Source organism: Calonectris borealis, chromosome 14, assembly GCF_964195595.1.
Source record: "Calonectris borealis chromosome 14, bCalBor7.hap1.2, whole genome shotgun sequence".
Taxonomy (NCBI): Eukaryota; Metazoa; Chordata; class Aves; order Procellariiformes; family Procellariidae; genus Calonectris; species Calonectris borealis.
In genome coordinates, this window is record NC_134325.1 from 18,299,612 (window position 1) to 18,315,350 (window position 15,739).

Here is a 15,739-nt window from a genome sequence, read left to right on the forward strand (position 1 = left end):
ACCTATTTGAGTCCATACCAATCTGATTTTCCTATTTTTATACACCATTTTTGTGGGTATTAATTCAACTAGAAAATAGAGTGATAGATGGGCTTGGAGGTTTGGCTTTGTGCATTTCTGATCGGTAATATTACAAAGGATTAAATACTTTTATTCAGGAAAGCAGTAGTGCTTTTTGAGTTATTACTGGCCAAAACTGAGAAGATAACAAGACTGGTTTTTGGTTTGGTTTTTTTTTTTTTTTGTAGTTGGCATGGCAGAAGCAGATGGTTCCTCTCAGGATGCATTAGGTCTCAGCAAGCTTGGAGGTCAGGCAGAAAAAAACAGGAAAATGCAGAAAAAGTAAGTTATCGATTATTTTTAATCCTCTGTTGTTAAGGTATTGCTTTGTTTAAAAACGTTTTGTTTGCGTTTTTTGTTTTGTTTGTTTTCAGGTATTTTTGCCTAGTATGGTGCTATGGCTAATAAGCTTCTGTAGAAATTTTTTTACTATTTTTTTTTCCAGAACATTAATAGTAGCATAGGTCGTGGTAAGTTTGAAATGAATTTCAGTGCTGAAAGCTTATTGTTGAAATGCTGTAATAAACAAACTTGGAGATAAAAGTGGACTCTTATCAAACCTTCCCCCATATTTGTTATACTTAATACCTGCTTTGGGTTTAATTAATTTGGAAGATTTCCCAAAGTTGTCTTTGGCTGTTACTTGCTCCAGAGTGTGAAAAAGTTGACAGAGTGAAAGAATGAGATGTTCTGTACAGACATCCTTCTGTATCCATTTGCTGGTTCCTTTCTAGCAGGTGACTCAGAAAGTCTTTCCTTTTGTATTGCTAACTGCTGCTGTGCTCACTAATTTTTTTACTTCTGTTTGAGGTTGTCTTGACATTTTCTCTCACGTATTTTAACAGCCAAAATCTTTTTTCCTTGCACCATATACCCATGACTTCCTGTTTTTTAATAATTTGTGACTATTTCCTTTTTTATGGCACCTTTTAGATATGCAGTTACCTTTTCCTAGTCATGAGAATTTTTTCAGTGTGTGTCCAAGAAAATCTTTAGTGTAATGTTCACCTTTTGATTATCTATTGAATGCTTTATTGTTCCCAGGCTTAGAAGAGATGAAGCAAAGACTATAATCATAGGCAAAAAATAGATATTGCTACTAGTAGAAATCTTGGCTTGATGCTTATATGGTAATACAGGAAACACTCAAATTTAGTAAGTAGGATCAGGCGTTCTTTACATTTTTCCACCCAAAGCTGAGCCATATACCTTGAACTTTTGTTGCTTCTGTTCTGTTCAAATGTCTTTACTCTGTGTCAAAAAAGCTGACCAAGATGAGACCTGTCTTGCTTTTTTATTTCTGAAGACAGAATAGTGAATGTTGAAAAGAAAGTGTGCTAGTTTTCTCTTTGCAATAGAGATTTCTTGCAGTACCTAAGTTCTATTAACAAATAAGAATAATGCCTGGTGGCTGCTAATGAAAACCAGCAGTGTTTTGGTTTGAAAAGTCAGAATGGAATGTGGTTTTGTTTGTATAACAGAACACTCAGCTGTTTTTCTTCAGACTGTTACACTGAAGGCAATCGTACATTATTATGATCTGGTATTTTCCTTTTTCTACAGAGCTTGAAAGTCATACCACATCTTGGTTGAATAAATAGTTTTAGTTTGGTCATATCTAAATAGCAGTAGGCCTGTTCTTTGAACAGTATAGATCTTTCTCAATACCAGCAACAAATTTCATCCTAGAGAAAAACAATCTATACTGTCTTGCTTTAATAAATGCAAAAAACGCAGTTGCAGATAAATCATGACTTTTCTTTGTAAACATTCTGCCTTTCAAAAATTTACTGGTATTGCTTAAAGTGTGCTTCATGGCTGCATGTTGTTGGCTGCTTAAAAGGCAAGTGTCTACATTAGACAAATGAAAACTTTTAGATTGAAATTACCTTGCCTAGCTATTAAATATGGCTACATGGTTATTCACAGGAAGGTATCTGTGATTCAGATATTTCAGTGAAAGTGGGTATGAAACAAAACTGTGTTGATGAAGATACATATCATAATGTTTGGTTTTATTACTCTTACTGCTGAGAGCAGCAGCAGGGCCCTTTGAACTTCCATGAGAAGCAAATCTATTGTTTTAAAAATCCCAGCGATATACTTTAATCCAGCTGTTTCAGAATCCTGACAGGTATTCTGAACATAGGAAGCAATATTATCACGAAGTGTCAAAGATCCCTCACTGCTTTCTTGAGATGTTCATTATCAAAAAGAAAAAGTGGTAAAGCTGCTCTGAATTGCTTTTCTCTTTGGTATTGGAGGAGGGTGGGGTTAAAACAAATTCTCAAGGCCAGCTGTTCACTTAAAAAATTCAGCGAAAAGAATTCCAGTTACCTGAATGCTTGGAACAGTGACAGCTATTTATAGTTGTCTCTAATCCCTATTTGCTTGCTTATCTTTCTGATTTCTGCATGCATGCACACAAACAGGCTGAGGGCAGTATTCAATGTCTTTACTAACAAAAACCTATTTATAGTTACAGAATTAAATTACAGTATACATTATTTGTCTGTTTTTGTATGCCTTTGAGTTCAGTTTAATCCTAGTTTTATATTTTTCCTTCACTGTTTTATTTTCCTTTTGTTTACCATTTGATGTGGTAGTGCAAGATCAGGGTAAGTTTATATTTATTTTATTAGGATTGTTGTGAAATTATGATAAATCTCATTTGGATTTTTTAGCAATATATTAAAAGCTCTAACTTTTTTCAAAAAAGTCTAATTATGAGAGGAGATACTAGATTCAAAAGAATTTATTGTGAAAATGTGTTGCTGAAATAAATCCAGTGTCATCTAATTCAGTGTGAATGCTAGTTCAGTGTCTTGTCTTAATTTGCATGGTGTGAATTTTTATAATGGAAGTATTAAACCCCACTTAGATGGAATTAGTTTTGTCATTTGGGTTTTGAAAGTTATTTAGCAATAGTAGATATTTGTGGCAATTAATTTCCAAGGTAGATGTATTTCTGTAAACCATCACTCTTTGTTTACTAAATTTAAGTTGGTTTTAGTGTTTTGTTCATGCTGTTCATCATCTTTGTGAGCTGTACTGTTGACAGTGTTTGCCACAACTGTATTTGTGCTTTTCTGTGTACAGCACAACAAACTTAATACTGTATTAATCAAAAAGGAAGGCAACTCTAAATTTAAGATAACTCTCCGTAAGAAAAGTTATACACAAAAGGTTTTACATACCTGAAATCAATAAATAATAAGGATATTAATGTTGCACTGATGCTTTGCCTGAAGTTAGTCTATTTTCATCTCATGTTTTGCTACTGTTGCCTTTCAGTTTTTACATCTTGCAACTCTGTCATTTCCATCAGTATCACTCTCTTCACCACCTTCCCCACTCTCAGCTTCTTCCAAGTCAGTTACCATCAGTTCCATCCAAGAAATCTGGAATACAGCGTTCCTCTTTGGCTACAAGTTCTGGATTTATCCATTCGCATGCTGTGTTAATCCAATGACAAAGTGGTGTTGCACCGGGCTGCTTTATTTTCCTTGTGGGGTTAGAGTATGCTTGCCTGCCAGAGCCGTTCTAAATACAGACCCTTCAAATAGTCTTTAAAGGGCCTTGTATGTTCACTACTGCATCAAGCACCTGCAGTTTTGACATCATTTCTTGTCCCATATGACCACAGTTTCTTTGTTTTCCACAGCTGGCCTTAGATGCCTTTTGAATGTGTCTAACAACAAGTGTTCCCCTCTTGCAGCAGCACATTTAGTCTCCCATTCCCAGTGATGTTCAGCCAACTTCTTATTAAGTCTGTAGACATCTGTCCTTTCATTTTGTCACCTAAGAGTTATTCCAGCAGCCAGCTACTCCTTTGACGTTCTTTTGTCCTTCACAGTGCCAGCTTTATACCATCTGTTAACACTGCCAACACTACTACTGCAATATTGTTTTTTTTTTCCTCACCAAGATGGGAAGCTGGATTTTGCACCCACTTCTTAAATGGTATAATTGGATGGCCTGTGAAACTAAACTGGCATGTCAGCTGTGATCTTTACATAATCTGATCATGTATTGCTGGAATGCAGCGAGTTTCTTGGTGAAGTTGGAAGGGAATTGTTGGAAAAGTGAAGTTCTCTGCTATAGGAAGAAACCGTTGATGCATCATTTGCAGATAAAACAGCAGCTGCCTTTGAATTCTTCCCATGAGATGTTTTGTGCCTGTGCTGTCTTGAGCATTCAGTTTAATGATTTCCCGTGCAAGCAAGTTTCTATCTCTTCTTGCATATGAACAAATTCCGCAATTAATTTTCTACTTCATGGATGCATTCCTCTTTGGATCCATTGAACAATTTCTGCATAAAGTTATCTCATAAACATTTTTGGTTTGTTTGTTTCCATTTCTACATGTTTGCCTCCATCACATAACACTTCCTTCCAGCCACACAATTGTTTTCTGCGTCCAATACCACCATGAGTTTAAAGTTTGCATCATAACCTTTCCTTATGCTTTTGATACATTCCCTGTACTGTTCATCTCCAAATGATTTGCTGTTTCATGGTTAACCTGAAGTACGCAGGGGGACTTATAAAACTAGCAGAAATTACACTGCAATTCTCTGAATTACCCCCAAGCAGCTTTATAAGCTGAGGGAAAGACAGTTATTACATGCTCTCGTGGGGTCATCCTAGTCAAACCTGAGGTTACTTTGGGCATGTCTGTGCTCTTTCGTCACTAGTGGGCCTCCCTCACTGCACGGCCATGTTACCACAACCACCAAAAAGGAAGACAAAGACACCAATTTTGAAGTTAAACTACTTGGAAAAAAACATTGTATTCCTTTCTGGCAAATACAGTATTAAGCATTTTATTCTGTTCTTACCAAGCAGTATTTTATAATATCTTACTAATTTATTTTTCTTATTTTTTAATCTTTAAACAACAAAGTGAAGCAAAACTGAACGTGTTCAGGGCTAGTGATTTGTGGGATTAATGTAATGTGTTCCACGGTAGCAGGAAACTTAGCTGATCCTTTATTCCTAATTTAGAAATATATGTATCTTTTTGAAGGGTACAAATATGTAGTAACTTTTACGGTCGTCTCTTCTTTGTTAGTGAAATCTAGCTATTGAGCTGCTAACTGCTGAACGCTGTTTCCGCCTTAATTGTTGGTCTTAAAATGGGTACATTAGAATGGTTATTTGTAATCAGTTATCTGGCAGTTTCTTCCTTCCTCCCCTTTTTTCATTCCTAGGCAGCACATTTAATTAGGATAAAGTATTGGGAGGTTCTTCCAGTGTAATAGGAATTTATTGACATGCAGGTGGAGAAGTACTATCTATTGATAAAACAGTTGCTAGTATATTTATTACTTCATTGATTATTTTTTATATATAGTTATCTACCAACATAACGCGAGGATCCTAGGTATGCTGGCATGTCTAAAAGAGCTGAATACTGCACACCTATTTTGCACTACCAGCCAAGAAAGCTACTAGTCTCTCAGTAACCTCTTTTCAAGGTGTCTTGAGTGGTAGGTTTTTAATATCTGTAGCTTTTAAATATTTTATCATCGTAGATGTATTTAACGATACAGTTCTGAAGGTGAGGAGATTTTGTTTGTTTTAAATTGTAAGAAAATTATAAATACATAATATAAGATCCTGAATCTGTAGTATTGCGGCTTATCTTCTTAATTCTATACTTGCAGGCATGAATAAAAAGCATAAAACAGTAAAAACTGTCCAATTAGGTGAAGTTGTTTTTTCTAAACTTCTGAGGAGAGTGAGTGGAGACTTAACCATGTACAACTAGCTTTCAAAGGCAGTTTAAATATGCTTTTTTCAGACTTTACCCATTTTTTCAGACAGACGTATCCAAGCAACATTGCACGCTAATACCCGCAACACTAGTTTTTGTCTCTTGGTTTATCAAACATTTTTGGCAGCTATTTATAGGGATCTTGTGAGCTTCCATTGTTTCTGTAAGCTGAATTGTCAATATTAAACTTCAATCCTTTCTGTTTCAGAATAACAAAGGAAATGGTGTCATCATAGGAGATGAAAGCTGAGTTTCAGTACACAGCCTTTCAGAATATAATTGCCAAAGCGTGGCTTTCTGAATATAATGGTTGTCTGAGGCTGTGCCTGAAATTCTGACAGGCTCGCTGCTGCAGGCTGAAATTCACCAATTAAAAGGTTACTGTCCCAGTTTCCAGCCTCGACAGCCTGATGGACAGTACCGTTTCGATGGCACGGGTGTCTGATGTACGCATGCATTTCCCCAGGTTCAAATCTGCATGTTGAGGAAAAATGACTATTTTGGTTCAGTGTAATTTGCTGAACAGAAAATTGCAGCAATTGAGAATCTGACTGACAAATAAGTCTGACATCTCCACTTTGTGGTGGCAGTGGTGGTTAGAGTGTCAGTAGCAGTTTCAGACACAAATTTCTGAAAGGCAAGATCCAGCATCTCTGCCACTCTAAAATTTCCTATCCACTTCAGCTTATGTCACTGTGTAGTCCTTGTACGTGTGCTGTGACTGCCTTAGTGGGTATATCATATAAGGCTGAGAAAGGAAGAAAGCTACCTACTTAGAAAGAAGATGGTAAATTGAACGCAGTGTTTAAATTGTAACCTCTAGTTATAAGTAGTTTCTCTTTGTTATTAATAACTATTTCTGTAATTGTAGGCATGAGTTGCTTGAGGAAGCCAGAAGACAAGGTTTACCTTTTGCACAGTGGGATGGACCTACTGTGGTTGTGTGGTTGGAGGTAGGTGGTCCCTCCAAAATAAATAAATAAAAAATAAAGACCTCAGACTTCTAAAGAATTTAAGGTTTTGTAGCCAGGAACGTTTTCCAGATCCTGCTTACTTCCTTTTTTTGTGTTTCAGCTGTGGGTTGGGATGCCAGCCTGGTATGTGGCTGCTTGCCGAGCAAATGTGAAAAGCGGTGCTATCATGTCGGCCTTGTCTGATACAGAAATACAGCGTGAAATTGGAATTAGTAATCCTCTGCACAGACTGAAGCTGAGGCTGGCCATTCAAGAAATCATGTCACTAACAAGTCCATCTGCCCCTCCCACCTCAAGGACGGTAAGGAAAGTGATCCAGCATTAAACGTCTTTTAGAACCATTAGAATTTCCAAAAATTCTACCGTAAACATGTAACTGAAAGGATTTGAGCTTCAAATAAGAATTTCAGGAAACATTAAATTGTAGAGAAACACATTATTTAAATATAGGATGTTTCTTCCTTTCATGGAAATTAAATGAAGGAATAACTACATTTTCTTTTTTAAGGGAGAGAAAAGTTTATATCAGTGTAAGTATATAATCCAGAATATTTAGAGTACATGTTATTTGGCTCATCTTTTGGCCTCAGAAGAATTTATAATACAGATGAAGTATACATGTGCATACAGAAATTTGTAAAATAGTTGGAGGTTCTTTTAATCCGTGTATAAGGCCATTAACTCCAAATAATGATTCAGCCTACGTGAACTAGGAGTCCACCTGTCTCTCTATACTATAGTAAATTTAGACGCTTAAAGTTAGTGTGAATTTCCTGTCATGAGTCTGTCTGCCCTGCAATCTGAAGTTATTTCTGAGATTCCTGGGATTACGTACTAGACTACAAATGCATTTTTCAGATTAGAGCAGAGTCAAGTGTTTGCCCATTAATTACATCAGTGTAAGCTATTTATCACATTCAATTTTGTTAATATCTTTGAAGAAAAGTGATCCATGTTAATAGGCTTTTATTCCATGCCATTACTTTCAATAGATATACTTAAGACTTTAGAAACCACTGCTTTTGCCCATGCCTGCTCCTTACATGTACCGATTGCTTATATGTTCTGCAACCTCTCCTCTTTGTTACTGCTTTCCTTTCACTGGATGGGATTGGTTCCCTGTGGGGTCATATTAGACCACGGGAAATGTCTGGGTAACACATGAAGAAATGGAAAATCTTACAGCCACACAACAAACGGTTAGTTTAAAGTGTTGCCACTTCTGTTCCTTAGAGTGCTTTTCCCACTTTTGAACATTTGAATCAAGTGCCTATTGGTCTTTTTTTTTCTTTTTTTTTTTTTTTTCAAATTAATGCATTAAAATTCTGGATCATTGCTTCTTCTACTTATTAACCTTGTAACCTGCATCTTGATAGTTTTTTTTTCCAGAAGGGGGAAAAAAATCAACATTGATAAGACTGTAAACAAAACTCTTTCTAATCTGTAAAATGGAACTCTGATTTGATTAACTAATAGATAAATTGAATTACTTGTGTGGAAATTTCTTCTTTCCAGAAAGCTTAATCAGTAGATGCGTTTTGCAACCTCTCATACGAAAATGAGTGCCTTGTATTTTTTTTTTACAATGCATGATGCTTGCTTTATCTAGATTTTTTTTGTATGCAGTAGACTTAGAGACTTGCAGTGCATCTTTAACTTTGATCTCCTTACTAAACTTAAATACTAATATGTATGTGTTCTTTTGCTTTTCTAACCACGTAACAGGAAGATGAGGAGGGAAGCTGGGCTCAGGTTGGAAACTTTATGTAATATTATAGACTATATGTAAATTGTCACAATTAGAGCATGAAAGAATCTGTTTTTCCTTTATAGCAGTTTCTTTTAGTGAATCTTGGTGTGACTTGGGGATTGGGAGAGGGGGAAACTACAGGCTTATCTCTGTATATTACATACTTGGAAGATACACTTTTATATTTAGGTGATTTAAATATTTTAATGTTTTCTAGAACTTCCAAGATTTGGTGGTTCATCATTGAAAATTTGTAAAATACTTTGTTACATAATACGTCACAAAAAAAGCTATGCATAAGGATTTTTAATAATAAGGCTGTTAGGAGAAGAATATTCAGAAGTCTTTGTTATCATTAGCTTTCTGAAATATTTGTCCTCTAGCTTATGAATCACCAAAATGAAGTTACTCTCTCTTAATAAGCATTGTTGTGTTCTATGTATGGAACATACTAGATCAAATTTTAAAGTAATTTCATGATATAAAGTGTGGAGTGTTTTGGTGGGGGATGGCTCTCTGGGAAGCCAGAAGTCCAACGAGAAGATCTGCTGTGGGCAGAAAGTCCCTGTTCAACCTGGCCGCTCTCACAGGTGTGCTACAAGGCATGTTGAGCCTAGGTAGTTAAGTAGATTTCTGTGCACTAATTCTGTAATCCTCCTTGATGAATTGTTTTCCCTTAAAGTGGTGACAAATCCTAATTGTATTTTCAGGCATTGAGACAGTTGAGTATTTTATACAGGGATATAAACAAAACTCAGGATTTGCCTGTGATCTCTATCTTTGGACAGTATAGTCTCTTCTTGCTTGGCTGCCCTCCAGCTTAAACCTGCTTAAGGCCCATTAACTAGGTCTCAGATACTCATTTGCAGATTGTCAACGATAACAATCATAGCTTGCCTCCCTGTTACAAGAGTAACATGCTCTATCAGTCTGCTACCTAGCGATGGCTTGAAGAAATGCATTTCTATGTGGCCTTGCTCCTTTCTAGAAGATGCTTCCTCTAGAGGAGAAATAAAACTTTCAATTGCACAGTAAAAATGAATTATTACCCTTGACTTTTGAAAAAAAGAGCGGCTGGTTTTTGTTGCTCCAGGAATGATTAGATGCATAGTTACAAACTCTCTTCTTAAAAGTTTTCTCCAAAAAATGCCTGATGATTTGCAGGCCAAAACTGCAATGAAGGAAGTTTGGGGGTTTGGGTTTTTTTTTGTTTTGTTTTGATTTTTTTTAGGATAAGGACTAGCACTTAGAATTGCTTGTTCTTCAGTAGTGGGTTTTTATCTTTTTTTGCTTACTTGATTGGGATCAGTTTCTGAAAACAGTTAAGTGTATTTTTTTTAAAAAAAAACAAACCCAAACATGCAGTTTGGTTTTTTGATATCTTGTATTTATATGGTCATCTGAAAAATAAGAATCCCTCCCCAGTTTTCAAGAGATACAGTATTTTTTGCATCTTAACAAAATGAAATTCTATGGCTCTTGCTATCAAAACAGTATAGATTAGTCTTTTTTATTTTTATTAGTTTTTGCATATTGTTTCGTACTCTTAAACATGAAATAAATTAAGGCAGTTTTACTTGCTGATCTGAATATCTAAACTTGCTTTTCTTCATGAGGTTGACTTCTTCAGAAAACGTACATGTAGTATTCAGTATTTTTATTTGCTTATCTTTACAGGCTAAGAATTAAGTAAGCATTGTTTTACTTTTTTCTTTAAAATAGGTTGTCTAAAAAAGCTTTTCTCATTTTAATAAGTTTATTCCTTAATCTTTTAAAAACAGACGTTAGCATATGGTGATATGAACCATGAGTGGATTGGCAATGAATGGCTCCCTAGTCTGGGGCTCCCTCAGTATCGCAGCTATTTCATGGAATGTCTTGTTGATGCTCGAATGCTGGATCATTTAACTAAAAAAGATCTGCGTGGGCAACTTAAAATGGTGGACAGCTTTCACAGGTAAATAGGTTTAAGTTGGAAACCTAACTTACAGTAAACGTTTCCATTATCTCTAAATGTTTTTTTTCTTTTCTAAACAGAAACAGTTTTCAGTGTGGAATTATGTGCCTGCGAAGACTGAATTATGATCGAAAAGAACTTGAAAGAAAAAGAGAAGAAAGCCAGAATGAAATTAAGGGTTAGTGCATTGTCTTGACCTCAGTCTGATTCTAATGTGTTTTTGCTGATCTGCCTCAAATTTATTAAAAAAAAAAAAAGGCATTATAGGGAGGAATTATTTATAAAATGTCAAGTATTAAATACAGGAGATGTGTCTGAATGCAGGCCCCAAACAGTGAATCATGAAGCACATCATTAAATCATTCACTCATGCAGACATGTGCTACAAATGCAGGCATTTTTGAAACTCTTACTGCTCTGAGGTTTGAAACAAAACTAAATGTTTTAGGAGGATAAGGGTTTTGAAAAAGTATCTCCCCCCCGCCCCCCTCCCGCTTCGGACGTAATAATTTTGCATCTACGTGATTTTATTGTTGCTTGTGGCTGGTAATTTTTATTATCCAGCACTTTATGAAAAAATATCCAGGTGACTTAGGTGTTTATATCTTCCGGATTCATAGTGATTATTGAACAAGACAGGAGAAAAAGAAGAAAAAGCAGGGTTGGGGATTCACAGTATTTTTCAAGACTTCCCGTAGAAATTTTGTCCTCTGCCTATCAGAAGTCTTTTCTGACACCTTAGACTAAAATTTTACGGTTACCTTGTACGCAATTTGCTTAGAAGGCTCTGTGCCTGCTCGTTCGCTTTCCTTTTAAAAAGTTGATACCTTTTCGTGGTTATTCTACTAGTTGTGCCTGAGAACTACTACTACTAACAGCATTTATGATGAGTTGTGTATATATGAAAATCAGTCCCGACACGAGCATAGAGAACAAGAAAGGACTGTGGGCTTTTTGTTCAGAAAAGTTGTATTGTTATAAATCAGGCAACTTCTTCTCTCTATAGATGTCCTTGTCTGGAGCAATGAAAGAATGATCCATTGGGTAGTGTCCATTGGTCTTAAAGAATACGCAAATAACCTTATAGAGAGCGGAGTTCATGGTGCACTTGTGGCCTTAGATGAATCATTTGATTACAATGCATTAGCTCTCTTACTACAAATACCCACTCAAAACACACAGGTAAGCAAGAAGTAGTTACTTTATGGCCGATAGGATTTTTTTCTCCCCTCTAGGAAGGTTAAAAATGGAACTTAACTGGTTTTTTTCTTAGATAAGTGCATGTCTTTCTATTCCCAGCTCCAGAAACTTTAGAAATGGAAAGTTGTCCATTATTCTATAGGAGAAAAGCATAGAACTATGCTTTACTGTTTTCTAATGGTTAATAACAATTCTGGTTGATAAATTCGCTTGAAGAAAAAATATTGCTTGAATATTTTCCTTATAGCTCATCTTTATAACATTAGTGTAAAACTCATCATTTTTGTTGTTTGCTAGTTTTTATTCTGAAGTAACTAAGTTTGAGCCAGAAATCATGAACTTTCATATCACAACGAATGGAAGGAGGGAGCTGTTAAGTCTTGCTTAAATTCTTAATAAGTTGCAACTTAAATTGTAACTTTTCAAGTACTAATTTATTAATCTGATAAGAAGGTATTAAACAATTTGGGTTATATTAAGTTTTTAAAATTACTGTAGGTTACTAATTACTAATACTTTGGAATTAATTTCCATTTCTTTCGTACTATAAACTTTAGGCTCGTGCTGTTCTGGAGAGGGAATTTAATAACCTTCTTGCTATGGGCACTGACAGAAGACTTGATGAAGTAAGTTACTTGAGCTGTTGACCCATTTTATGGTCCTGGGAACTTTATCAGAACTGTTAAGTGAAAGAATTTAGCTTCAACCTCTTTAAGCTATTGACAGTTTCTGAATGTGGCAGTTTTTGTGTATTTAGGTAAGATAACTTGGAATATGAAAGTATTGAGATGATTTGCAATTTTGTTTTTTGTATCTTGCATGGTTAATGTCTAATAGCAGCACTTTGGGCTGAATCTTCTATCTAAAATGTGGGAAAATTAGTGACCAGTTGCAGATGAACAACTATAATAGAGAAAGGCACTCTATGGCACATTTCAAACTTTTGTCCTAAAGAGCAGTATTTCAAATAATTTCGAGTGTTTTTCAAGAAAGCTTGTGTTGTTAATATCTGTTAATACTGGTATAGATAACCACCAGGTATGTTTGCACATCAAAGTAATTTCTCTCGGGCAGTCTGTGATCTTACAGTGTATAAACTTCATTCAAACGTAATGAGTATAAAACTCTAACAAACTAGGTGTGACACTTTTTTGTAGACCTGTGAACTCAGAGCAGAAAGAGTGTTACATCTTCAAGCTTTTAAGTTGCTCTATGCTGTAAGTCGGTGAACAGTTTCAAGCTGGTGTTACTTCCCCAAGAGAAGTAACTACCTGTGCTACCTGTTCTTTGGTGCTAATGGGAGTTTATCTGGTCACACATACAGGTGAAAGCGGTTCAGGTTAAGACTAAGGTGTCAAAACTCTAATGTGGTTAACCGGGTCAGGGAACCAATCTGTGATATCTCAGAAATATTTGTGCTAGTATGAGGAAGAGGACAGGGGAAGGGTGAAAGTGCTGGCTTCAACTGCTTTTGGATCAGTGAGGCGAAGCATACACCAGTTATGTTGGGGAAGGAGGCTGCTATGACAGACCTTGTTTGGTTTTGTGTTCATCTTTTGCCTAATGCACTTGTTGCAGCCCTTTTGTGGCATATCCTGACAGCTCTGTTCTCAGTATGCATCTCTACTAAGGTTTTAATAACATCATCAGAAAGCAGCTTGATAGTTTTCTAAGGTATTTTTCCTTAGTGATTTCAAACTGCAAGAAGAAGGAGCTTTGAGGGAATGGATGTTTGCTCTGTTCTAGCAGCACAGGGCAGTTTGTTGATCATGAAGATCTCTCCAAATAATGCATTGTCTTGTCTCCTGATTCTGAAAGGGAATAAATTTTAGGTAAAATGGCATTCAAGTGATTGAACTGTTTCTAAAGGTGAAGTTGGCAAATGGAGATGCACAATGGGTATATTTGCATTGACATAATACCTTCACTGCAAAATACATTTTTGAAAGTGAGACTTAAACTATTGTATTTAAGTGCAATATTGTATTTCTGAAGTGGAATATTACTTCAAAGACGCAGATGTATTAATGGGGAGAAATACACCTGGGTAATTACAAGTAAAGTTCAACCAAGTGCTTAAGCAAAACACTGTGCAGCAATATAGTATTTACTACAGTTACTTTTTTTTCCTATCACTTCCTGTAATTTGTAGCATGAGAAAGCACAATAGCTGTATCGTCATTCCTGTAAGACAGAATTGAAGTTTAAAAGCAATTGTTCAAATTAAGCCTCTACGTGTCAGTGTTCCCAAAGCAGCTTTTATGATCTGCTCCACTCCTCATATCCCCTAAGAATGAGTGATGTGACACTTGCGAATTACTGCAAATCATGAAGTACAAACATTCAAAGTACAAAACGTTTTCCTAAGTATGCCGAGCACATGAATTTCCATAGTTACTGAGCTGAAGAGCCTACAGTTTAGCAAATGAACACAGATTGTTGCAAATGAAGACCTCGGCTGCTGTTGCACCTGAACCGTTCTGAAAATTAACTCATTCAGCGATACGTTTACTTAAGATCGTCAGTAATCCTTTCAATGTCAGTAACAATCCTACATTTTTTGAATCGCTAATGATGTTTATCAATATAACAGGATGATGATAAGAGCTTTAGGAGAGCACCTTCATGGAGAAAGAAGTTTAGACCAAAGGACATAAGAGGTTTAGCTGCTGGATCAGCAGAGACTCTTCCCGCAAATTTCAGAGTTACAACCTCAATGTCTTCACCCTCTATGCAGCCAAAGAAGATGCAGATTGATGGTATTGATTTTGTATTATTTTAAGCATGATGTGCTTTTTTGCTTGAGATTACAGGGGAATTAAGTTCAAATTACCTTTTTGCTGCATAAAAGCATCTGCCTTGTGCATGGTTGTATATATAACACTGTGTTTAACCATAGGGTGCTTTATAATTCAGGAAGCTGTACTAGATGTGGAGTTTCTTTTTACTTCATTGGAATAACAAAATGAGAATTATAGTTAGAAATAAATTTATTTTAAACTAGGAAAATAACATGAAATTTTAGTAGAAGTCTCTTAATCATGTGATGCATAATTTCTAATTAGCAGCAATGAGACCAATGTAAGTCCCACTTCTGAAATGCAGTAAAATGCATTCAAAAATGATGTGAGTAAACTCTCGGATAATTTTGAGATTATTAAAACTTGAGTAAAAGGTGCATTCCCCCCCGCAGTGGTCACTTAAGTATTGATCATACTTGAAATCACTACTTCATTCATTGCTGTGTACTTAATGGTCTGTATATATATGTGTGCATGTGCACACACACATACAGAGATATGTATTGAAAAAACCAAATAAACCCAAAAAAACCCAGCTGGAAGTGGAATTTGATCATCTGTCACATGAAGTATCTTGTCTGTTTAAAAACAGTCTCTTTAGTACCATGAGAATAAACTTTTACTTGAATTTGCTTTACAAAACACAAGTAAAAATAAATGGAAAACATATTTAATTGGAACAGACAAGATGAGAACTTCAGAATAATCTGTCAGAGTTGTCTCAGGTTCTGAAAATTTTAATTATGAGAAAAGCTCAAAGAAGCAACCTTTGCATCTGATGTTACTCTCTAAAATGTGAGCTGTTTTATATTTTAAATATTGTCACTAGCACAAAATATTTTTCAGAATTCATGTGGAAAATTCTGTAAATAAAAATAAGTGAAGTCTTTACCATGTAAAACCCCGTTCTTTTTACAATATTAAAAAAAAAAAAAAAAACAGAAAAGAAAAATATATAAACTATATAAACTAGAAAATAAATTACTTATAAATTTACCTTTGCCGATTTCTGTGTGCTAGTTGGCATGCAGATTTTTTTAGAATTCTTTTTGTTAGCCACTGAAACTAGCAGTGGTTAATATATAAACTGTAAAATAAATTCTGCTTTTCTAACTTGTAACCTTAGAGTTGGGTGAGTACCGTAGCTGTAATCACATTGCTGTGATGTTTATTTTTGAAAACTAACATGCATGCTGTGTTCTGCATGTCTTCCCGTGC

At 35.5% G+C, this 15,739-nt stretch overlaps 1 protein-coding gene across 1 annotated transcript in view; it reads left to right on the forward strand.

Moving 5' to 3' along the window:
* PPFIA1 (PPFI scaffold protein A1) overlaps positions 1-15,739 on the forward strand; it is a 58,408-nt gene that overhangs the window by 38,776 nt on the left and 3,893 nt on the right. Inside the window, exons 21-30 of the mRNA XM_075163357.1 lie at positions 249-342; positions 6,711-6,792; positions 6,914-7,114; positions 7,950-8,012; positions 8,539-8,565; positions 10,345-10,520; positions 10,601-10,698; positions 11,527-11,702; positions 12,278-12,346; positions 14,314-14,479. Of these exons, the coding sequence (XP_075019458.1) occupies positions 249-342; positions 6,711-6,792; positions 6,914-7,114; positions 7,950-8,012; positions 8,539-8,565; positions 10,345-10,520; positions 10,601-10,698; positions 11,527-11,702; positions 12,278-12,346; positions 14,314-14,479 (1,152 nt within the window). The remainder of the gene's footprint in view (positions 1-248; positions 343-6,710; positions 6,793-6,913; positions 7,115-7,949; positions 8,013-8,538; positions 8,566-10,344; positions 10,521-10,600; positions 10,699-11,526; positions 11,703-12,277; positions 12,347-14,313; positions 14,480-15,739) is intronic.